This window comes from Vulpes vulpes, chromosome 11 (genome assembly GCF_048418805.1).
Source record: "Vulpes vulpes isolate BD-2025 chromosome 11, VulVul3, whole genome shotgun sequence".
Classification (NCBI taxonomy): domain Eukaryota; kingdom Metazoa; phylum Chordata; class Mammalia; order Carnivora; family Canidae; genus Vulpes; species Vulpes vulpes.
In genome coordinates, this window is record NC_132790.1 from 70,238,704 (window position 1) to 70,263,821 (window position 25,118).

The 25,118-nt window shown below is 41.6% G+C and overlaps 1 protein-coding gene across 50 annotated transcripts in view; it reads left to right on the plus strand.

The window, feature by feature from the left end:
• THRB (thyroid hormone receptor beta) overlaps positions 1-25,118 on the plus strand; it is a 372,815-nt gene that overhangs the window by 335,135 nt on the left and 12,562 nt on the right. For all 50 annotated transcript variants that reach the window (XM_026006411.2, XM_072726693.1, XM_026006409.2 and 47 more), the window contains 4 exons: positions 2,830-2,930; positions 7,877-8,024; positions 10,879-11,084; positions 21,311-21,457. In XM_026006411.2, the coding sequence (XP_025862196.1) occupies positions 2,830-2,930; positions 7,877-8,024; positions 10,879-11,084; positions 21,311-21,457 (602 nt within the window). The remainder of the gene's footprint in view (positions 1-2,829; positions 2,931-7,876; positions 8,025-10,878; positions 11,085-21,310; positions 21,458-25,118) is intronic.

Below are 25,118 nucleotides of genomic sequence, written 5' to 3' on the forward strand. Positions count from 1 at the left end.
CTTCATTTCTTTGTTTTTGCAATAACAGCTTTATTGAAACCTATTCCACATACCATAAAATTCACACATTGAAAGTGTACAAAACCTATCCATGAAAAACAATGGTTTTTAGTATATTCAGAGTTGTGCAACCATCAATACTGTTTCTTTCCAGGACATTTTCATCACCATGAAAAGAGACTCTGTACCCATTAGCAGTTACTCCTGACTCTCCCCACCCTCCAGGCCTTGTCATCCACTAATCTAATTTCTGTCTCTATGAATTTGCCTATTCTAGACGTTTCAGAGAAATGAAATCATACAATATGTGGCCTTTCATGTCTGGCTGCTTTCTTTTAACATAATGTTTTCATTTTATAAAGGTTCATCCATATTGTAGCATTCCTTCTCACAGCTGAATGATATTACATTGTATGAGTATACTACCTTTTGTTTATCCATTCATCACTTGATGGATATTTGGGTTGTGTCCATCCTTTGGATATTCTAAATAAGGCTTCTTTGAATATTCATGTACAGATTTGTGTGTGGACATGTATTTTCAGTTCTCTTGGTTATATACTTAGGCGTGGTACTGCTGGATCATATGTCACTTTTTGCTTAACCTTTTGAGGAACTGCCAAAATGTGCTTTATTTTCTAAAGCACATTTTATATTCCTACCAGCAATATATAAGGTTTCAGATTTTTCCATATCCTCACCAACATTTGTTATTGTCAGTCATTTTTATTATAACCACCCTAAGTTGAGTGGTGTCTCCTTGTGATTTGGACTTTGCATTTCCTTGCAGTGGAGTTCAGCACCTTTCATGTTCTTTCCTTCATTCACCTTTTCTCACATTAAGGAATGACCCGGACTGGAAGTATAGAACTCAGTTTCTTACACGTACGCTTACCAGGGGGAGAAACCATGCCTTATTTGTTTTTATATTCTCAGTACCAAGCACAGTGCTAAGCACATAGTACATGCTAAATAAATGTTTTCTGAACCTATGAATAGATGAATGATTAAATAAACACACAAATCATTCCAGTCCCCTATTTTTCTGTCCACATCCCTCCCAGAATTCTCTTTTTAAAAATGTCTGATGAAAGTTTTGAAACTCTTGAAGCAAATTCAACAGATGACTCATGGTTTGCATGATGCAAAAGTAAACTAAGAAAAGCTGTGATATTTAAGAAGATAATCCTGTACATTACCAGATCTCACTTTGAAGTCACTTGTCTCCCTCCCAAAAGGGGCCATTTTTCTAAAATAAAGTCTGAACAAAGTAATTTCTAAGAAATTGTGAAAAGGACTCATTTTCTTCTATCTCCTTTGTGGATTTTTTTCTGGGATGTAAGCCCTCTGTGACCTAGTTTAATAAAAGGCCTATGAAAATGTCATGGTAAAACATACAGCAAGTCATCTGTCATTTCAACCTGGCTAATCTTTATTGAAACCAGTAAGAGTTTATCAAGTCAAGGAACTTCATAAGGGGCTACGATCAGGAAAAGGAATGATTTTATTTTCTCAGCCTTTCCTTTATCCACATCCCAACAGAGCAAATTTTGTTTTGATTTCTGCATTCACCTAAAGATATGTGCTTCAGTGGTAAACCACTGATACCATATGAAACTGAGTTTGCCCTTTAGAATCAGTTTCTTATATTTGGACATTGTCTACAAGTGAAGGGAAAGAGGCAAAGACTAGTGGGAAGTAGGATGCTTCTGCTTTGGGTTTTTTTTTTTAAGATTTTATTTATTTATTCAAGAGAGACACAGAGAGAAGCAGAGACACAGGCAGAGGGAGAAGCAGGCTCCGTGCAGGGAGCCCAATGTGGGACTCAGTCCTGGGATTCCAGGATCACGCCCTGGGCCAAAGGGAGGCGCTCAAGTATGAGCCACCCAGGCATCCCTGTTTTTGTGTTTAAACTTTAGTTTCCTGGGCCACGGAATTTAAAGTAATAAACCAATAGTACACTTACACAGAGAGTTATCGTGGTTGGATTTTCTTTTTTTCTTAATAAATAGCCTCCATTATTTCATACCACCCAGAATTCTCAGGTTTTGTGTCATAATGGCACAAGTTTACTCAAAAAAAATTTTAGATGGCTTTGTTCATTCTACTTAAAGTTAACTGTCTATTTTTAGAAAAAGACCAGCGTTACTTATACTGGAAGTTAGAAGATCTGGTTAGAAGACCTCTGCCTTAATTTGTAGTATGACCCTGAGGTAGGCCAAGCAAACCTCTGAAAGCCTATTCACCTCAAATACTTGATGATCTCTGAACCATAATGTTTCCTGAATTTATTGCATGGTGCCTTGATCCTAAAGCAGATCCAGTCTTCTAAGAGAAAATTCCAAAATAAGCCTTGTAAGAGAGATTGTGTTCTCCAGAACCCAGAGCACTCCAGATGTCTCAGATCTTGGCCTCTCTGCATGATTCATTGGCTCCAACAGTTTTCATGAGTATTCCCACCTGCACAGCAATAGTGATCACACCTATTTCTAAGGCATTCTGAAATCCTGGGCATAGTATCAACTCTGTACACGTGAGAGAAGTTAGTGGATAAATATAAGATATGGAGGAAGTATATTAAGTCAGGGAAAGACTTTAAATTTTGTCTTGTTAAATATTTTATTTACCTTTTATATTTAAAACTAAATGATCACAAGATGTAAAGCCTAAAGCAAAATTTGGATTAAAGTGTATAAAACAATTTGGTCCTGCCTCCTCCCTCACGCGCCTTACCTCTTGTCTTCCTTTTATCCTCTGCCAAGCTATGGTGTGTCTTTGACTTTAGCATGATATTTTCTCCTCACATTCCTCTTTTTTCCTTCTTCACAGGGTACATCCCCAGTTACTTAGACAAGGACGAGCTATGTGTAGTATGTGGTGACAAAGCCACCGGGTATCACTACCGCTGCATCACGTGTGAAGGCTGCAAGGTAATTGCCCTGAGACCAGAGCTCAGCCCAGCTCCAGTCCCCATCCCAGGATCCCACCAGAATGCAACATGAAGTTTAAGTTCAAATTAGAACCAAATTCCAACATTCACGGCCTGTGATCATCCAGGTGTCTGGCTGTCCTCGTCATTTGTTGGCATGGTCAAGAACTGAATTTACTGATTTTTTCCAAATCAAAAATAACTACATGAATTTGCAAGAGTATAATGTCTGGCTTTTTAGACAGGGCGAAAACTAATAAGATGAAAAATTAATATTCTCACCATGAGTTTAAAAATGCATAGATATTTTCTATTATCCCAAGAAATAACCATTTCTCCTCCTCCTTTATCTCCAGTGGTTGAGGAGACAAAATTCATTCTACCACATGCTATTAATCTGAGTAAATATGCTCACTTTTATTTTTTTAATATGTTCACTTTTAAGGGCTCCATTAGGGAATATCTTTGAGGCTACTTAGACTTAATTATGTTCTGAAATTGTCCAAATTGGCTTTCCGCACAGCCTTCAGCCAGTAAGTAAATTCTGGGCATCCATCAGCTAATTTTATGCTCTACAGACCCATCTTCAGGAGATACTTGACAAGGATACATTAGTGATCAACAGTTCACTTCCCAAAAGTCAGACTAAATTTGCCTACTTAGACTCTTCGTCATCAAAATTAAGATAAGTTTTCCGGCAAATATCTTTCGGTCCAACAACTTATCCTAGAAAACAGTCTACTACAGAAATAGATAAAGCTTAACCCAGTGCTAGATCCAGCATTCAGCTAATGTTTTATAAATGAGGAAGTATATTAAGTCAGGGAAAGACTTCTTAAATGTTTACTTGGTAAATGTTTATTACTTTTTATATTTAAAACTAAATGATCACAAGATGTAAACTCTAAAGCAAAGACTGTATTAAATTGTGTAAAACAATTCAGTCTTCCCCCCTCTCTATCACCTACCTCAGCTCCTCCTCTTTCTTCCCCTCCTCCAACTACCTTCCTTTCCTCCTAACCTTTGACCCTAGACCCCCAAAATCAGCATCGTAGCTTGGTTTCAAGGTAAGGTGCTCCATTTCCCTAGTGGAAGATCTTCCATGCAAATCTCTGTATTTTGTACATGAAATTCAGAAACACTTAGCAGAAGCCTGCTGGAAGTGTTGAAATGATATATCCATTGCAATCAGGGCATATCGGGGTGTTTCCAAGTTCCCAAGGCCCTATATCTGCAAGACTTTCATAATGTGACATAGTGTGCTCTCATTCAACCAGACCCCTTTGATGTGGAATTCGTACCTTTTAACAAAGATCGTGCTAAAGATTGCTATTACATCCATGAAAATAATGTCTTAAAGAGTTTAATGGAACTGAATACAAGTAAATCTTGACTATTTATTAATTGGGGGACTTGCAGACTGTCTCTTAAAAGCATAGTTTTATTGGCTTGATTTGAAAGTAATAACACTGCATTACTTTAGATATATTCTCTCATTCTGAAAGCTCAGTAATTCAAACAGGCCTTTTTTCCAAATTAGCCCCAATTCAGAAAGCTTTGCCTACCTGATTATGCAGCATTGAGATTTTTTCAAATCAGTTCCTAATGGCAAATTTTGAATTCTGGGAGAAACTCTAATGAAAATTCCATTTAATACTCAACTCCCAAAGTGACTCTAAAGACCGAATGTGCCTTACAGAGAACTTAATGCTTATTAGTGACTGACTTAAACAAAGGGAGAGCCAAGCCTATTAATCCATGTCCCTGCTTCATGTATGTCTTCATGATGATCAAGAAATCCACTAGCCTCTTTTCCCAAGATAACAGGATGTTTGAAGCCTGATGCAACTGAGGTTTACCTAAAAGAAGAAATCGTGTCACAAAAAGCTAGATTTTTCAGCCCCTATGCCTTTATCTCAGATCAAATCCTGTTTCTAGGATTGCCTCCATCATAAAATTAGAAAGCAGCTTTCCCAGGGTAATTATGCAGAACATGCATTTAATATAAAGACAGAGTATCTTGGAAAAAGACAACAGAGTTCTTCAAAGGAAACACAGTTTTTAAGAGTGGCCAAAGATGAAAAAGGTTATGTTTCTCATACTGTTTATTCAGACTTGCATATTAAAAATATTTCTACCCCATACTTGGGGTGCTGCCCTGAAGACAGCAAAAATCTTTTGGAGCTGTTTTCTCTGTTTTGATGAACCAGTTTTTATGCATCTTTTATAGAAACAATGTTGATACTTCCCCACAACAAACTGTTATTTTTAAGGAAGATCCATAGCTTTTAACAGTTGCCCAAATATTGAACCAGCCCACTGACACTTAGCTCCTTACCACACCAATCAGTGCATCATCTTGGACCACAAAGAGTGAATCCAGTTCTTCTCAAAACGCAAGGAAACATGTCAGATGTTGATTCATAAAAGCAAAACCTCTCCTCACCAACAAATCATCAATGAAATATTGGCCTCATTTAGTTCCTGAGACATGTCTTCTATTAGCTCGCCTCTAAAGATTTTTGTAGGTAGACTATATTACGCATTTTCTATTCAGTTCACTTCGAGAAGTTAATTTTTGTTACTTTTTTAAAATTAAGGGATCTTGTATCTTTACATTTACTTAAACAAAGTGATCCCTCATCATGTGTCAAATATGCTTTTATTATAACTCAGGGGGGAAGCCAATATCTTAAAGGGGATTTGGTCCATGAAGTGCCTGAGAAAAGTCATCAAAGATAAGTCACAGAAAAGATGATACTATGAATAGTAGAGCCTGCTACCTCAACACCTTTCTCGACAGAAGCAAAGTATAAATTATTTCATGCATTCCATTTAAAAGTTCACAGAGTAGCCTTTTGAAAAAAATTAAAAATACATACCAGTATCTGGTATGTCACAGCTCATTCTCTCCTTAGCATCGTCTGACTCTTCAGTATGCTCCACCTCCCTTCCAGAACATGCGTCGACATCAGAGTATGTGTGAGAAAAAGATGTCCCCAACAATTTTCCTATCCTCACAGCAACGCACATTCTCCCTGAGCCCTGGACTTTGGTGCTGCCACCTCTGGGTGCCTCCAGAAGGAAGTATGCTACACAGCCTCTCTCTTCCCTTTCTGTGACACATATCTTCTTGCCAGGAATCTCCAGGTCTCTTTTGCTCTCCAGGCAGGGGTGACCCATGAAGGGTGAATTGGGAAGAGGGCAGTAGAAATAGAGAGGTTCACAGGGCAGCTTGCTTTTCAGTACTATGGCATGCCCTGACATTCATGCTCTGGCAGATTTTGCCCACCTTGAATACTCAGGGAAACACTGCCAGCATGTTCAAAAAGCTGCCCCTGTGTGATTGAGTGAATCTTACAACACTTTGTCAGTATCATTCAAACTGATGGACTTAAGTGTTTAAGGAAAACCAAAATATAATGGGGCAGTTTTCCTGTTAGAACTTGAACAATAGAAATGATAAGGGATTTGCACCCATGCCCCCAAATCAGGTCCATCAGTTTCAGTCATGGATGTCAGTTTTCCATTTTATTCTGCTTTGCCCCATATAAAATCATACCTTTGACCTTCTCATTATAAGGAAGCTCCTATGTCTGAGTGTTGAATATGCAAGTGGTGTATGTACATAATCAAAACCAAGGAAAGTTCAGCAGGATCGTTCAAATTTGGGCCTAATCTAGGCCAGCTGGTGTGTCAGTCCCTGTTTACGTAACAAAGTTAGAGGACTCTTTAAGCTTTAGTAGACAGTATCCTTCAAAATTGTTTTTTGCCTTGCTAGTCTACTAAAACAGATAAAACAAAGGCGGAGCGCACTATTTATAATCTGTCCATCTCAAACATTTAAATAATACAGTAAAATTGGATTCAGTTCATATCTTATAAGCAGTTAAGTAAATAAGACTTGGAATCTTACTGAGATCTAGGCTGCGTTCCACAATATACTCACCACACAATTTGGGGCAAGTTATTTAACCTGTCTGAGGCTGTTTTTTAATCCCTACCATGGAGATATTAAGAGTACCTGCTTCATGAGGTTGTAGAAGGGACAGAAAGATATGGAAGGCATCTACAGCACTTTGCATTGTGCCCGTTACAATAAGTGCACACTCTCTGTCATCACTAGTGCCCACAATACAGAAGCACCATAGCCAAGACTGGAGTATCATGTCCAGGAAGGTTCTGCTATAAAGGTTTATGTCATCTAAACCTGGACTAAATGGCATCCTCAGCACCCTTTATGGTAGCCCCCTCCTGTGCCTTAAGAGAGGAAGACACCTTTGTAACTTCAGGATATATGTCTACCAACACCAGATGGAAAGAGTACTATGAAAGGAAAAACCCCAATGCAGTGAGCACTGAGAAAAATTGGGTGGTGAGTCTGGTATTTTCTACTCCCCAAATACTGTTGTTTCAAGGGTTATCTGAGTTGGTCATGGACATTTCAAGAGTCAAAAACAAGAATTAAACTCAGTCTCTAAAGGCCATTTAATGCATCCATTTAATTACTAAACAGTTAAATGATTAACTAATTAATAGAGTATCACAAATTTCCTGCTCCTTTATTCTCCAGGACAAAGTATAGCAAGGTTCTTCACAGTTTCATTTAACAACACAGTTCTGGCACTCTATGAAATGAAATAATGTAACTTATTTTTTTAGAAAAAATAAAAATGAACACTAGATTTTTCCCACTAACCTCTTTTCCTAACTAGATGCCACAAAGATACTGACTCTGTAGTCCTAGACATTTCCTTCAGCTCAGATTTAGAGTTCTTTAGATTTGGTTTGGGCTAATTGTCCTATGTGTAAATAGGTAAGAGCTGCCGGCCCATACACAGGTAAGATCCAAAACAACCCATCACCATTATAAGGACACAAAATTCTGGACTCGTTTGTTTCTAGAAAATATGAAAATGTTGTCTTGGGTCTTTCTCTCTCATGTAGGGTTTCTTTAGAAGAACCATTCAGAAAAATCTCCATCCATCCTATTCCTGTAAATATGAAGGAAAATGTGTCATAGACAAAGTTACGCGAAATCAGTGCCAGGAGTGTCGCTTTAAAAAATGCATCTATGTTGGCATGGCAACAGATTGTAAGTAATCTTCTTCCTTTGTTTCATATTCAAGGAGTGTTGATTGGGGAAAGGTTTGGTTCAAGGAGATCAACCAGGCAGAAAAGAAAGCAGGAACCCATGAGGACAGAGAGAAGGCACCTAGCATTCACTCCCACAGACCCCTTACTCCCAGCCATTGCTAGGTGGTTTCCATCCTACCCCTTCCCTATCAACTCCTAACTCTCAAAGTATCTAGACAACACATGAGGGGAAGTGATTAAATTATCCCTATCCTGTCTGTAAGACTGTTAGCAGTACTCTGTTTGCAATAGATGACAAATGAGCCATCTTGTCCATTCACCTTGATGAGGTGTAGTTTACATACAACATTCATGTGGTGAGCACCTCACAGACTATTCCTAATATTTTTCAAAAGCGGAGACAGGAATTTATTTTGTGGACATTTTTGGAGATGGGGCACTGGCAGAAAACATCGTGTTCAGTAATTTTTAAAGAATGTGAAGTCGAGTGCTATCGCATGAGTCATCCTGCAGTTGGTTGTTTGTTATATTTTTAGCCCATAAAAACATTCTAAGCTCCAGTCCTCCTACCCAGTTTTCAAAGTGCCACAGCATATGGTGGTGAGATTAGCCACTGGAGTAGGTCTCTTCTTCCCTCACTGTGCAAGGGATTTACACCAATCATTTTAATTAATAATAAAATAAGAATTGTGTCATTCACAATGTGTGGCCTCCATTTTGCCAGGCATAAGGCTTAATGATTTCTATTGCCATAAGCTTTTTGCCCCTCAGTGGAAGTTTCCAGCTTTTAGTTTAAAAAAGAAGGAGAAAAAGAAGGGGAAAAAAAAAAGGAGAGAAAGAAAAGAGCAATGAGGATTTTCCTCAAGAGAGAGGAAATAATCACGGCTCCCATTTATGCAATAAACAGGGTTCTCTCAAGTAGAACAAAAAAATTCTGTGAAATATCCTACTTTGCCCATTAAAGAAGACAGAATACAGAATCTTTAAAAAAGAAGAGGGTTGCGTGAGGGCTTTAGGCAGGAAATCCTGGGTTAATCCCCACCTCTGGCTGAGTGTGTTGTCTTCATCTTTTAAAGACTTTTAGCCATTGCTAACAATATGCCTGATAAGGATATGTGAAAATGATTGACCTGGAACCGAATATTTAGATGTGTCACTGTAGGGGACTGTTACTATTGAGTATCCATTTCATTGTTGGATTGAGAAGTTAAAAATAGGAATGTTTATAAGGTTAAAAAAGCTCAGTGTTATTCTGGACTGGGTGGAAATTAATTTTGAATGCACCCTGCGAGGCATTGTAAGAGCTCAGGCTTTATGATCAGAAAAACTGTTGGAGTCCCATATCTGCCACTTACTAGCTGTGTGACCAGCAGACCTAACCTTGGGTTTCCGGTCTGTGAAATCATCTCCTACCTTGCAAGTTGTTTTCAGTATTCAATTAGATAATGCATGTCAAATGCAACAATCCCTGGAACAGAGGAAGCATTTGAGAAATAGGGCTGTGAGTAGAGCCCATTCCTTGTCTCCCTTTAATAAGGGAACCAAAGTGACCCAGCAGGGCTCATTCACATTTCCCACATTTACAAATACTGACCTGTCTTTGATGATCAATCCAATCTAGACAATCTGGGGCTTCATTATTCTGTTTGTGGATTAGCTGAGTACTTTTGGTTCTCTTCCTCCTGCTATTTTTGCTTTTTTTCTTTTCCTACCAGGTCACACCTTCATCAAGAAATGGCCCTAGGACAATGATGTTGTAGAACTGGAATCAGGAGTCCTGGGTCTTGCCTTGGCTCTGCCATGAACTTGCTGTGTGACTTTAGGCAAGTCATGATCTCTCTGGATCAACTTCCTCCTCTGTGGAAGGAGGGAGTTGGGCTAGATAATACCTGAGGTTCTTTCCAGTTCTAAAATACTATGACTTAGTAGCATAAGACCTGAGCCTTTCCATTCCATTGAAAGTTACTAAGAGTCTGGTAAAATGGTTTGGTTTTGGAAAATAACCACAGAAGTAGAGGTTTCTTATTACCTTCCCTTCCTACTTCCCTTTGGCATAAGTAGTAAAAGTCATGGCTGTATTTACTGACCACTTGTAGTGCATCATCACCCTGAATAACCTGTGAGGTGGGTTTATTGTTGATCCTGTTTCACACAGGAAGAAATCAAAGCTCCAAAAGCCTAAGCAACTTGCCAGAGGTCACACAGCTAGAATGTGGTAGTGTCAGGATTCAAACCCAGCTCTTTCTAGATTCCAAAGCCTGGGCTCTTTAACCACCATTGAGGGTAGACCAGGTAAAGACTAGAGCAAAGGAGTACCTGTGCAGCCTGAGATAGGCCCAGCCTCATCCCAGTGAGCCCTGGAGGGAGCTAATGAAGAGTTGGGGTCCTTTTTATCTGAGGAAGAGATGATTAGCCTCTTATTTACTGCTCTAGAACTTTGATTTGAAGTTCTTTTTACTAAGAGCCATCTGAGGGCAGGAGAGGGGCCACAGAGACCCTAAGAGTGAATCCAGATGATTGGCTAGACAGACTCATCTGGGAACCTGTGGGTAGGACAGATTTTGCTCCCCTCGGCTTAATTCTTATGTGGGGCCACCTGTGGAGTTTGGATGCCCACTGTCCAACTCCCCTGCCACCGAGCTTTGTTTTGAAAAGCTGGCCAGGCATCGGGAGTTTGGCACTAGGTCTTGACCTAGCCAGGCAGTGGCAGTTTGCTGCTGAGGGGAGAAAATATCCCACCCTGAAGGACCTGCTCAGCCATCTGCACCTGGGTGGTCCCCGGGGTGCACATGCAGCCCCCCGCATGCCTGGGAGCATCCCTGTGTTTCGTCTCATCTTTCTTCCCCTCCCAGTGGTCCTGGATGACAGCAAGAGGCTGGCGAAGCGGAAGCTGATTGAGGAGAACCGGGAGAAGAGACGGCGGGAAGAGCTGCAGAAATCCATCGGGCACAAGCCAGAGCCCACGGACGAGGAGTGGGAGCTCATCAAAACTGTCACAGAAGCCCACGTGGCCACAAATGCCCAAGGCAGCCACTGGAAGCAGAAACGGAAATTCCTGGTGAGGTCCTCGGGCACAGCTAAATATTCAGCTGCATGCTCCACATTTTCTGCTTCCACTCACCCAGTCCTCATGACCGTGGGATGCCAGTGTTACTACCCACATCTTACTGATAGGGAAACTGCATTCCAAAGAAGTCAAGTGACTTGTAGAATAAGGATTTGAACCCAGGTCTGTCTGAGCACAAAGGTCATTTGTCCCATCTGTTGCTTATGAGTCACTAAATTCTAAAGCAGTTTCTTAGGCCACACAGTCTGTTTGCTTTTACTGTTAATAAGGCCAGCCCTGAATCAACTGATTAGTAACTTACATTCTTTACCTGCCAGCTTCCCTCTTTTATAGCCATTTCTTCTCCTAGATGCCCATTTATGTAGTTAGTCCCCTAAACTCACCCCAAGATATCCCCTTTAGAATAATCCCTAGAGTGAAGTGTCCTGTATCTCAAATGTATTTTTTTTTTTGAATAGACGTCAACATGTTTAGCTTAAAATAAATGAACTCGAGTCCAGGAAGACAAGAGGAATAGGGAGTAGGGAGGGAGTTTGGGGTGGAGATATATAGAGAAAATAGGCCTTTCCGGGTCCTTGGAAGATCAATGTTTGATGTTTTTATAAAACCTAACCACTATAAAAGTCCTTCCTATTCACAATGCTTTGGATTAGGCTGGAATTACTATCTCCCCATTTTACAGATATGCAAACCAAACCAAAGGCCTTATTTGGTTCACCCAATTCACACTACTAGAGTGGCAGCCAGGCCTAGAAGTCTAGGCTGTCCTCCCACTTACCAGGTGGACTACCCCACCCCACCACCAGCAGCTGGTGTTTGACCATCTCAGAGACTGACCTTGTCCTTAGTTTATGGCATGGAACCCTTTATAAGCACCTCACTGAGCCCCAGCAGCAGATATTCTGTGGGTCTGTTTGTATCTACAGGTTACATTAGCATTCCTTCCCAACTGAACAAGAAGATACAGTGCATAATTGTCCTTATCAGGAGATAGTTTTTTCACTATTATAAGGAGATAGTTTTCATCACCATCATAAGGAGATAGTTTTTTCATGAAAACAGTATAACAAAAGCCTTAAAGAAAATTTTTGTAAAGAAAAAGCTTACCCATACTCCACCTGCCCTCAGTTACTTTCGCTGTTGTCAAGAGCAGGTTCTAACACACCTGTGATGTGTCCATAAACAGTAATGTTACCAAACATTAGTTGATTCTTATCAAATACCAGGTTCTGTTCTAAGCACTTTCCATACATTAACCTATGCTAACCGTGTTGGTAGATATGGGCAAAATCTCCATTTTACCAAGCATAGAAATAAGGCAGACAAGTTAAGGAAACTTACAGAGCTCCGTAGCTGGTAAGTAGTGGTAATGGACACAGCCCAGCTCCAGCTCCATGCTCTTGGTCACCATGCTGCCACAAGTTGGCCACCTACACAAACCCAAAGAGCCTTTGAAAGACATGTGTCTTTGGAGGGGCAGCCTCTTAGTGCCTTGTACTAGAATCCTTAGGCCTACTCTGATATATCTGCCAGGAATTAGAAAACATGAATTCTGGATAGAAAGACAGATAAATAGACCAATTTTAATCCAATATATTTGGGGCCTAGCAAGATAGGGTCCTGCTTACCCTAAGCCTAAATCTGTCCTCTTCCCCAAATGTGTGAGCCATAAATGGACATTGTAGAAACCACTACCAGGCCTGATTTCAGGGTAGTGATCAAGCTGAATTCCAAGTAAAGTGGAGGGTTGGAGGCACAACTGAACTTCTAGGGAATTTTACACTTCAGTTTTCTCTACTCCAAAAGGAAAATGAATACTATCCTAACTAAACCCATTTCAGTGGTCACAAGGGTGCTTCTTTCCAGACTCTAAAGATTTGTTCTTTTATTTAAAAAACCAACACTCACTGAGCAGTTACTGAGTGCCAGGAAGTGAATAAGTCAGCTCTATTCTGGTGGAGGGAGAAAGGCAGTGAGGATTAAACCAACAAGATGAGTGCAGATGGTGATGTGTGCAATGAGGAAAACAAACATCACGATGAGACAGGGTTATGGAGAATTGAAGTGGAGAGAGACTTTTCTGAAGTTCACTTCTCTGAACAGGGTGGTCAGAAAGGTCTCTCTGAGGAGGTGATATAAGCTGCATTTGAAAGCTAAGAAACAAACTCTGGATGGTAAAATACAGTCAGATCTCTTCATGCCTTGTGGTCTCTTTAGCAATGATGACTCAATTGCTAATTATTAAAACCAGATCTGCACCTTTAGCTCAAAGGTTCCTCATGCTTCTCATCAGTCTGATCATCTATAGAAAGAACCAAAGAAAGTATGGCACAGGATGATTTGCCATTAGGTTATTGTCAGAGCCATGAAGTTATCAAGGAACAAGAGTTCTCTTCTGGAAACTGACATTTACAAAGCAACTGTTTACCCACTCGTCTCCTTCCCGTGGCGGAGCTGATGTGAATTGTATATTTTGTATATCCTTGATCTGTTCAAGAAATTGCCCCTCCTGGTTCAAATACAAATAACTGCTTCTCCAGGCCATTTTTTCTTAGAGGTGTGCTCGGGACATAAGAATACTTCCTCGGTCCCATCTGTCTCTACAATGAGCTTCATTTCTATTAGCCAGTCCCCTTCTATGCCTGGAACGGACCACCCCTGCATCTCCTCAATGGAAGGACCACGTTCCATTCAGTATGGTCACTTCAGTCAATCACGTGTGGTTAACACTTGTGGTAGGTAGCTCTTTTCGAAGATGGCTGCAATTAGATTCTTTCTTTCCTATATATGCACAGTTTATTCTCTCCCATGGAGAGGTGAAGTCTATTCCTCTCTCTCATTGAACATGGGCTGGTGTGTGATTCCTTTAAGCAACAGATTGTAGAAGAGTGACTTTTAAGGCTGAATCTGGTGCCAGACCTTTCAGCAGACGTATAAGTAAAAAAGCCTGCAGATGACACCAGCCTCTGGGGCTTTTTGAGGACAACTGTATGAGAGACCCCAAGTGAGAACCACCCAGCTGAGCCCATCAACTCTGAGTAACAGTAAAAATCTGTTGTTTTAAGCCACCAAGTTTGAGGGTAGTTTGTTACACAGCATAGATAACCAGAACGGAACTTAATAAATATTTGTTAAACAGAATGTACAGTTCCACTGGCCGATCCTCAGAGAAAGTACAGTTAAGCCCTGTGTCTCAGCCAGTTTACATATTTACACATACCCCTTGCAGAAGGGTGACTCTGATTGAGTATTTATGCTCAGGGGAAAAAAATTCACTGAGTGGTGAATTATTTCTGCAAGGACATTAAGAATCCTTCATTAAAGGCAGCTTTGCTAAATGATATCCTTGTCTGAATAGGCTTCTACACATGAGGATTTGTGTCTCCTATATGGCTGAGCACCTCTATTCTGCTTACAAAACTGCTATGCATTTTATTCCATTTATTTGTGTGTGATAATGGCCCATCTTCTTTTGAAAAAGAATTTAGGAGACCTATTATGTTAATAATAGTATAGTAATATATAAGAAGGGACTAAAAAGTATATGTTGTCATAAAAACTGGAAGTATTCATTTATCTGGAATAGGAAAGTAAGTTACTCCCCCCAAAAGAAGGTTCTTCATTGTTTTTAGCCCTAACACTAAGACTCAAGTCATAAATAGAGACTGGTGGTTTGACCTGGGTTTCAAATCTATATTTGTGTCTGTAAAAATGAGAATCACTGGCAAATACTTTTTAAAAATCCATGCAGATTTTCATAATAATTCCAAAGCCACCCGTTAAAACTATTTCCAAAAGCATTTCAATCATAATTTTCTAGTTTTCTCCAATCCACCCAAATCCCTGATGGTACAGAAGTGCCCAATGTAACCACCCTTCGGGTGTGGTGACAGCGACGATGAAACACAGGAGTACACTGAGAAAAGAACAAGGGGCATTTGATGCCCAACAAGGGAAGCAGTGTCTCTCGGCCACGAGTAATTCACTTCCACACCTCCCAGGGGCTGGAAGACACTTGGTTTGGAGTAAACCCCATAGCAGCAACAATATTGTCTGTTGACATGCTGTTATTATTCTGTCCCCTTCTTCATTCATAGGCAAAGGTATGGCTTTGGGTGGATTTTCCATTAAAGTATAAAATGAGTCCATCAGAACCAGGGCCGGTCTGTTCTACTTTTCCCTGGCAGAGCTACTGTTTGATCTCACACATGCTCAATTGGGAAAGCCTCAGAAAAGGGGCATAAGCAGGAGGGCCAGGCAAGATGAATGATTTGGCCATATGTGGTCTGTGGCTAGGTCATAAGGCAAGAGCAACCAAGTCAGGAAGGCTTCAATTGCCCAAAACTATGATAACTGCATCAGAAGAAGGCAGGGGCATGTAGTCATGTGCATGGAGATTCAGTCAGACAGCCTGAGTTCAATGTTTGTCTCTGCTGCTTTATAAATATATATAATCTATATAGTTGTTGTTGCTTTTTAGTTACATAACTTTGGGCAAGTTCCCTCACCTCTCTAAGGCTTGGGTGACTTTCCACCACAAGATATAAAACTTGTAGATATAAGTGCTCAGCACATCATTAACAATCACAAAAGTGTTTCCTATGTGCATTATCCTTACAACCCTCACCCTCAGGTCTGGCCCTGATCATCCCAGGAAAAGGGAGAGCCTTCCAGGGACCTTTAATCACTGTTTGTCTGGGCCTTCCTGTCCCTCCTTACAAAGGCAACACCCTTGATCACACAGAGGAAGGGAAACATCCGGTCTGGTCCCATCCCACTCTGCATGTGCCAGAGAGCTACAGGTTCAAGCTAAGAAGCCCTCAGCTCTGAGCCAGCCACTGCAGAGAGGTCAGGAGGCAGCATCTGCTACTCACCTTGAACAATGATGATCAACAGTCAAAGCAGAAAGGCACTTAGTCTCCATCTGTGCATCACCAGCTAGTGACACAGCTGAGCTAGTTGAAGCCCACTGCTGTACACATCCCTACATCTCTCCCTTTGTGTCCCCCACCCCTTCCTCTGCCCAAGAGGAGACATCCCGGATTCCTTATTGTCCCACACCACACATCCAGTCAGTCAGAAAGTCCTATGTCCGGCTCCCAAGATAGGTTTGAGCTCTTCCAATTCTCTACATCTCTACTGCTGCCCTGTGGTCCGGACCACTTCATCTCCTGCCCAAACAGCTAGTGCTGTGGGCCCATTGCTTCCTCTGGCTCCCCACATCCCGACTCCACATAACAAGTCCAACTCTCATCCTTCTGAGCTCCCGTTGGAAAGCCCCTCAGTGCAGCCACACTCCATAAGCCCATCTCCTCCCCAGAGCCCACAAGGGCCATCATCACAGGACCCTTGCCTTCCTTTGAACCGCATCTCAGGCCATCTCTGGGCTCCGACTATATGGGCCCCCTTTTCTGGCCTTGGGACTCGGCACTGGTTTTTCTATTTGCCTTAAATCCTTTTCCTCTGGCTCTGTGGAGGGCTGCCCTCTTGACCTTCTTCCAGCTAAAGTTCATACATCACTTCTAAAGAGCCCTGGGCTGCTCCTCCCCGCTGCTTACTCCCAGGTACTATCATGTCACCTCCAGTCAAATCGCAAACAGAATTTTTTCTGTGAGAGTACTCCTCTTTTCATTTATTGTCTGTCTTCCCTCAATACAGTGGAAGTTCCTCGAGGATACATAGTTCACAGATTTAACCTCAGCATCCAGAACTAGGCCTGGCCCCATAGGTGTTGCTCAATAAATATTGGTTCAACATGTATAAAGTTACATTTACTTACTCAACCAACCAATAAGCATTCTGGCCCCACCTTTTAGCCCCAGTGCTTTCCAGACAGTAGACAAAGAAACTTAAGGCTTATGCCCCCTACCCAAGAAGTTCATCTCTTAGCTGTGTACCTATATAACTGCAATAAAAAGTGATAGCAATAAATGCCTAAATGCCATATGAGTGATGTATGTGGGCCACCATCTGTGGTCTGACGAGTTAGGCATCATTTCACACAGGTCATTTGGGAAAAAATAGAATTTGAGTGGGGTAGGATTTGGACTTGGCAAAGATGAGATGAAAGCAGGGACTGGAAAGAAAGCAAAAGTCAGGAGGAAAGGCAGCTCCACACAGCAAAAGTGCAAAGCAAGGTGGGAATGAGACATGAAGAGGTAGGCTAAGCTGGCTCAGGAGGACCATTATGGCAGACAAGGAGGAAGAAAGTCAAAATGAGGGAAGCACCCCCTTGATCAAGCTAAGGCAGTTTGAGCCCCAGAACCAAAAACCAGGCTGTGCCTACATCCTGCCCTGGTGAATCTGCAAGCCAGAGGCTTATCATCAGAACCTGAGCTTGAGCTCAATGCATGCTTGTGTGTGTGTGTGTGTGTGTGTGTGTCTGTGCATGTGCAGATGTATCTCATGTCATGGATTACAAGGCTACTAGTTGTATTAATGTATCTAATAGATTTGTTTGATGTCAAATATCTGTACTCTTCTTTATTTCTAACATCTTCCAAATATTGTAGCAAATGATGTGAAAAGTCTTTAGGGGAGTCACAGACAAGGTTGCAGTACTCAACCTTAATTTCTCATACCTCATGTGTTAACTCAGCTCAATTCATAGACTCTATCTATTTATCTGTCTGTTGTTCTGGTATCCAAGAACCATTAGGGGAATAAAGCTTGATATAATAAAAAGCTTTTACTTTGTATATGATTTTACTTCTAGCAATTGTATTTTCCATTAGATACCCAAAGGCTTAAAAGTACATTTTTTGTTCCTACCCTGCTATTTATTTTTCAACAGAAAAGCTTATGAGATGGTTACATTTGGGAGTTTAATTTTAATTAAAATTGCTGTATTTCCTTGTGTAATTTCCCTCCTTTTTTCAAACCTTTAGAGGTATCACAGGTGTGATTACAAGGCTCCATAAACCTACAGATTAAATGGAAATTTTTATTTTTATTTTATTTTTTTAATGGAAAATTTTAACCTTGGTATTAACTTACTAACATTTCAAAGGACACACTGAACACCATTCAATACAATCAGATTAGATCTATCAGTGTCCAATGACAAGACATTTGGATTCAACCGGACAAAACTATAAAAACATAAAAATATTGTTATTTATTTTTATTTCTAAAAATGTTCACCGTGTGTGTGCGCATGTGTGTATATAAAACTCTTTCTTTTTTAATATATGAACATGCTCCTTTTTTTTTTTTTTTTTTTTGAACATGCTCCTTTTATCAGTTGAGCTTCAATAACAAGGCAGGTGAGAGGAGCCTCACTTCTAGGGTGAGAAGAATTATAAAGACCAACAAGGAAGGTGAAGCATACCAGGAGAAGCAGTGCCCGAAGGAGAGAGTGATGTGCCTTTTCCCTTAGCTCAGTCTATGTGAGAAAGACAGACAGACAGACAGACAGAGAGAAAGGAAGCTGTACGTGTCGATTCTGGCTGCATCCAGAAAATCGGCAGAGCAGTAGCCTCCCGTGGGCTTCCCATGCCAACAGTTGCCCCCAAACACCATCACTGACTATGAGAACATGACACACTAGGTTCCTTTCCCATCCACTTGCAGCCTGCAAAGCAAACAATAAAAAAATAAAATAAAATAAACAGAAGAACCTACTGGATAACCCATAAAAGGTCAGGGCTGCCAGAGTTTGTTATGTAATATATTTTAAAATCCTCCCCAAGGCTGTAACCACAGCTCCTACCACACCCTTGGAGGGCCTAGGCTGCTCCTGTTGACCCTGGGGCCCTAGTAACACCTTAGTAAAATAATCATCCTTTGCTTTTCTTTGTGCTAAAAATTGGACGTGAGCAAAAATTGGGGAGGTGTGGGAATAAAATGGTAACTGGATTACTCTGAGCTGGATGTGGTTACTGCCAGCCCAGTGGTTCTCAAAGTGTGGTCCCAGGCCAGCAGCAGCTGCAGGAGTGTGCCCTGGAAGTCTTGTCAGAGCAGTGCCCTCACCAGTCTGCAGGTCAGGGATTCAGCTTTGCTTGACTGGTTCTCAGTGTCGGTTCCTCCCGCCCATCTCTGCCCACCGTCCCGCATCTCCCAACTCTGGGTGCCTGGTTCTGGTCTGTTCACTGTGCTCTAGGCTGTGGGACGGGCCTGAGTCTCTGATCCCTTGGATCACCTTCATGACTTCCAGCAAGGCAGTGGGAGAAGGCTGATAAGGGAAATATTAAGGAGTAGAATTTTGCCCCTTCACTCCCCAACACGTGTCAAAAGTGTACAAGTTGTGGGACACCTGGATGACTCAGCCAGTTGACTCTTGTTTTCAGCTCAGATCACGATCCCAGGGTCATGGGATCGCACCCCACGTCAGGCTCCGCACTCAGAGGAAGTGTGCCTGCAGGTCTCCCTGCCCTCCTGCCCCTCTGCCCCTCTCTCTGCTAGCACATGCACACACTTTATCTCTCTCTCAAATAAATAAATAATTTTTTTTAAGTGTACAGGTTGCAAAAGTCTTGAAGTAGGGGATGGATGTGGGCTTCTTGGCAGATTGCTGTGTGGAGTCTGGGGTGACCAGTATCCCAGTCCTGGCCTCAGGGGATTGGTCTTAACCTCCTTGAGCCCTTTGTTTGCTCATCTGCCAATCAAGATTGTGTGAGAACTACTTCAGATAATGCACTCCCTCAAAAGGCCACAGGTAAATAGTGGTCATTATTATTACAACAAGAAAGGTCAATAGAGAGGACTGCTCCTGGCAGGAAACACAGGTGACAACAGGAGATACAGGAGAGATCATGATAGTCTCGGAGATGGTCTTAGAGCACTGAAAGTACCAATGGACACAGGACCATTGGGGGGCTTGCTAACATGCTGGTTCTGCATTAGGTCTGGAGAGGAGGCTGAGAGTCTGCCTTTCTAACTAGTCCTCAGGTGACATCCAAGCGGCTACACCACCCTTTGAGTAGCAAGGCTATGGATTGTTCTTGGGCAAGTCAACCAGCAGAGAAGTGCCCCGGGGAAACTGAATATTAGTAATACCGCCTGCCTGAAAGTTTGCCAAGTGTACACAGCTTAGTTCCTATGGGTGACCTAGAGGTCTTCCTCCTCAGCCGGCTGAGACCTCCTCCACCTGGAGTCTGTAGGGCAGACAGGAACTTTGACCCCCAGCACCTGGGTCAAAAGCAAGAACAAATCCACAGGGTGCTACTTGCCAGTGATGTTGTTTTGAAGTGTTAGTGAGTGCTGATGCCCACGGCTAAGAAATAATTCTTTGGTGCAAAAAGGTGATTTTATTTAAGCAGGGGGACAGGACCCATGGGTAGAAAGAGCTGCTGCACTGGGGTTGTGAGGAATGGCTGATTATAAACTTGGGAGTAGGGGGAGCTAAGGAAAAAGGGAGGCATCCACAAAGACTTTTATATACTAACGAAGACCCTTAGGATACTGGAGGCCTGTCTATTATCAAACTAAGGTGTTTTTCCCCTCTAGCAAAGCTTAACATTAAGACTGGTCAGGACTTTTCTGGAGGACTGTCACACACATCCCACCCAGGAGCTGGGGAGGTGGGGGGTGGTTACGGCGTATCAGCTTGTGCTTTGTCTTCAGCTTTCCTCTGCTCCCTCATCAGAAGTCATCCCCATTGCACTCCTCCATCATGGCCCACACACACCAGAACATGCAGGGCTCTGAAAATGCCACCCCAGAACCCCTAGCACTTATATCACCTGGCATCCTTCATGCATTGAGAAGCAGAACCCACGTTCCTGTCCTTTCTCTCTGCCTCCCTCTTTCTCTCACTTGCTTTCCTTTTCTTTAATTCTACAGCACCAATTCTGTGAACATGATCACTGGGGGCTGTTAAAGCAATGGCCAAGACATATATCTTTGCTTAGAAAACTAAACTACATGAAACCTGCATTATCTGTTATGGAGCAAAGTGACAACAAGATATTGTATAGTATGTCAATTCAGAAGAGATTTTCTGCCACATGAAAACTATGATAAATAAAGATCCCTTCAGGTTCTTCATTTAAATCTTTCTTGTCGGGATGCCTGGGTGGCTCAGCGGTTTAGCGCCAACTTCAGCCCAGGTTGTGATCCTGGAGACCCAGGATCGAGTCCCACGTTGAACTCCCTGCATGGAGCCTGCTTCTCCCTCTGCCTGTGTCTCTGCCTCTCTCTCTCTCTCTCTCTCTCTCGAATAAATACATAAAATATTTTTTAAAATAAAATAAATCTTTCTTGTTTCTCCTTCTTAGCCAGAAGATATTGGACAAGCACCAATAGTAAATGCCCCAGAAGGTGGAAAGGTTGACTTGGAAGCCTTCAGCCATTTTACAAAAATCATCACACCAGCAATTACCAGAGTGGTGGATTTTGCCAAAAAGTTGCCTATGTTTTGTGAGGTGAGGAAATTGTTTTTTCTTCTGCATTATTTTTCATTATAGTTCCATCAATTTCCAGGAATACTGGGTATTATTTATAATTTAATATTAATTAGTTGGGACTTAGTCATATAAAGCAATGTTAGGACAAAACAAAAACTTGCACTGTTTCATCTTTATTTCCCTACATTCTCTATTCAATCATCATTTATTAGCTTGTCCACATGAGGCTGAAGATCCTGTCTATTCACTGACCCCAGGTATAGGGAAGTATGACAGCAATAACTTCTGTTCATTTGGTACCTACAATGTCCCAGTTACCATGCTCAACTCTGCCCACATTAAATCCACTCCTTATAACATTTGCAGGATACCTGGAATTAAGGCCATTTTATAGATGGGGGAAACTAAGATCAAAGAGCTTAAGTTAACTTATCCAAACACAGGGCCATGGCTTGAGTCAAAGTCAATATGCTTTCTGCTACATATCCTAGCAGAACAGTTGTGTGGCTGTTTCCTCCTTTTGAGGCTTCTGAGATGTGTTGGCAGATTGCTCTCAAGAAGGGTTATACACTCTCACAGTTGTGCCAAGGGTGCTGGTTCCTCTGACTCTGGGTGTCATCTTTCTTTTTTGTTCACTGTGTCAAGTTTATTTTTCTGGACCTTTCTTTCTCTCTCTGGGGTGTGTCCCATGTCCCTCATCCTTGGTGTCTGAAGGAAAGCTCTATTGAGTATGCTACCCCTGCAATGCGAGCTGTACTATTAGTCATGTGTTCCCCCTTTGAATACCAACAAAAGGTTTCTTAGAAAATGTAAAACTTGTGTAAACTAACCACAGATATTTCAGTTTAAGAAGAAAGAAAAGCCATCTCCACCACCAATAACAAACACACCAAACACATATGGCCGGGACAAGGGTATAGAACCTTTCAAGCATGGATTGTGGCAAGTTTCTGTCTTCAAGTTTCCCTTAGAAGTTTAATCCTGCTTCAAAGTCATGATTCTGTCTCCTTTCCACCGTCTCCAAATTGCAAAATAAAAGGGGGGGCTACTTTTACAGCAGAGATGCATGTGTTTGTGGTATTTGTGACCTCCTGAGGACCTTTAGCCTTTCTTCCTCTCATTAGAGCCCCAAAGAGGGAAGTGACCGGTGTGGGCTCCTGAGCTGCCTATGGAGTGGGTTGGAAATCCCAGGTGGTTGCGAAAGCCAGAGCTTTCCTGCCAGAGGCAGTTTGGTGCATATGCTATTCAAACTGCACTCACATTAATTTTCTGCTAAGATCCATGCCAATCCACCAGCAAGATTGGTGGATACACAGGGCTTCTAAAGATCTAAAGTCATTTCTGACAGAACTGCCAAAAACGCACATTAAGAATCACTTCTGGGGGCTCAGTTAAGCATCTGCCTTCCCCCGGGGTCTTGGGATCAAACTTTGTCAGGTTCCCTTGCTCAATGAGGAGTCTGCTTTTCCGTCTCCCTCTGCCCCTACCCCCACTCATGCTCTCTCCCACTCTCTCTCTGTCTCAAATAAATAAATTTTTTTTTAAAAAAAGACTCACTTTTGGAGTGCAGAGCACTGTCATCTTTGCCAATCAACCTGAGTGATGCTCTCCCAAAGAGACAGGAAGAGTCTGTGGGAGTGTCCCTGCCTCTGCCTGTCAGGCCCTTCGTGTAGTGCTCTCACAATGAAAGTATTGTGGTAGGTGACCAAGATCATTTGCCCATATGTTGAAACAAATCTCACCAGCATCCTACAAACCTTTCTAAAAGGGAAAGGCATCTGGCCTAGTTTTTAAACCATTGGCGATCCTTGACAAATACTCATTCAGCTTTTATTTAAATCTGAACCAAACAGTTTTAAAAAGAATTCCTCTACTTCATCTACAACCAGATTTGGCTACAAAGACAAGGTCTGCCCAATTTTCATTCTTTGTGACAATTTAAAAAAATAAATAAATGCTTTGATCTGATTGGTAATTTCTCTCTGCTATTCCATGTCAGTGATTCTCAAGAGTGGGATCCCTGAAACAATAGCAGAAGCATACCCTGGGAACTTGGAGAATACAGAAACTCAGAGGGTAGGACCAGCAATATGATTCACAAGCCCTCAGGTGATCCTCATGAGGCTGAATATTCCCTGTTCCCCATAGGCATTCAAGCCACCCTCCACCTGATTGGGTCAATTCTCCATCTTAATGGTGATGGATACATCTAAGCTCGGGGTTTCCTATTTCCTACAATGATCTTGGACCAGAAATCCAAGGATATAATCAAGGAATACAAATTAGAACCTAAATAAAAGCAAATCACAGTGATTTTTTTTTTCTTTAATGAATGGAAGGAGAGAATTCCCATGTATATATTCCAGAACCAATTATGAAATGACTTTTATTCTGTAGAAAAAGCTAAGTAATTTGAGATTAAATGGTAAGGTGGCTAGGTCGAGTTAGCAAAAAAATATGAAATACCCAGCATTTTAAATGTAATTAAGTATATTACCTTCACTTTTATGTAACAACCAAAATTGAGCTAGGTGAGTCTTGCCAAGAGTACTGCCCCAAAAGAATTTGTACCTGATTTAATGAAAAGATAATAATTATGTATAATTTACATATTCATTGTTTATGGAAACCTAGTCATATCCTCAGTACTTCAAAAGAGTGTGTTCTCTTCTCTTTGCATTGGATTCTGAAAGATCTAGCTTCAAATCCTAGCCTCACCCACAAAACCCTCATGTGACCCCTTAGCATGTTACTCAACCTCTCAGTGCCTGGATTTCCACTTCTGTAAATGAAATTGGAATTAGAATATTTACTTCACTGTATTGCTGTGAAGGTTAAGTAAGGTGACACACGTAAAATCTTAGCACAATGTCCAATTCATCAAAAATATCCATTAACTAATAGCCTTTCAAACTATTTTGATAATGGCTTTTAATTAAACATTCTCTCCCACCAGAAGGTAAAACTCTGATTTTTTTTTTGTTATTTTGCTAACAAAGTACTTTTTTAAAGTTTATTATAAATATTATCACATTATCACAAATCCAAATTAACAAGGCAACCAAGGATGCTTAAAACGAGATTATAGCACTGGCAGAGAAATCCAGTGTGTGAAGTAATTCTGGTGCCTGAAGTCCTGAGAACTTAACCCTAGGAGCCAGGAGGTCTGAATTCTAGTCTCACCTCCGCCTCTAACTCACTGGGTGACCTGGGCCAACGCTTTTACATCTCTGGATCTCTAGGGCAACACTCTTCTACCAGCGACCTTCTCCTTTTGTGCCTTTTGAGAGACCCAAGAGGCAAACTTGCTTCAAAAATCAAAGAGAAGGGGATCCCTGGGTGGCGCAGCGGTTTGGCGCCTGCCTTTGGCCCAGGGCGCAATCCTGGAGACCCGGGATCGAATCCCACGTCGGGCTCCCGGTGCATGGAGCCTGCTTCTCCCTCTGCCTGTGTCTCTGCCTCTCTCTCTCTCTCTCTCTCTCTCTCTCTCTCTCTCTCTCTGTGACTATCATAAATAAAATTTAAAAAAAAATCAAAGAGAAGCAGAATTGCCAGCCACTGTGAGAAATGTGGTAAGCTTAACATAAACCACGTTCTCAAGCAGCGATCAGTTGGTGTTATTATACAAACCCCCAGAGTAAGGGAGTAAGCACAATCTCACACAGGACTGCAATCCTAG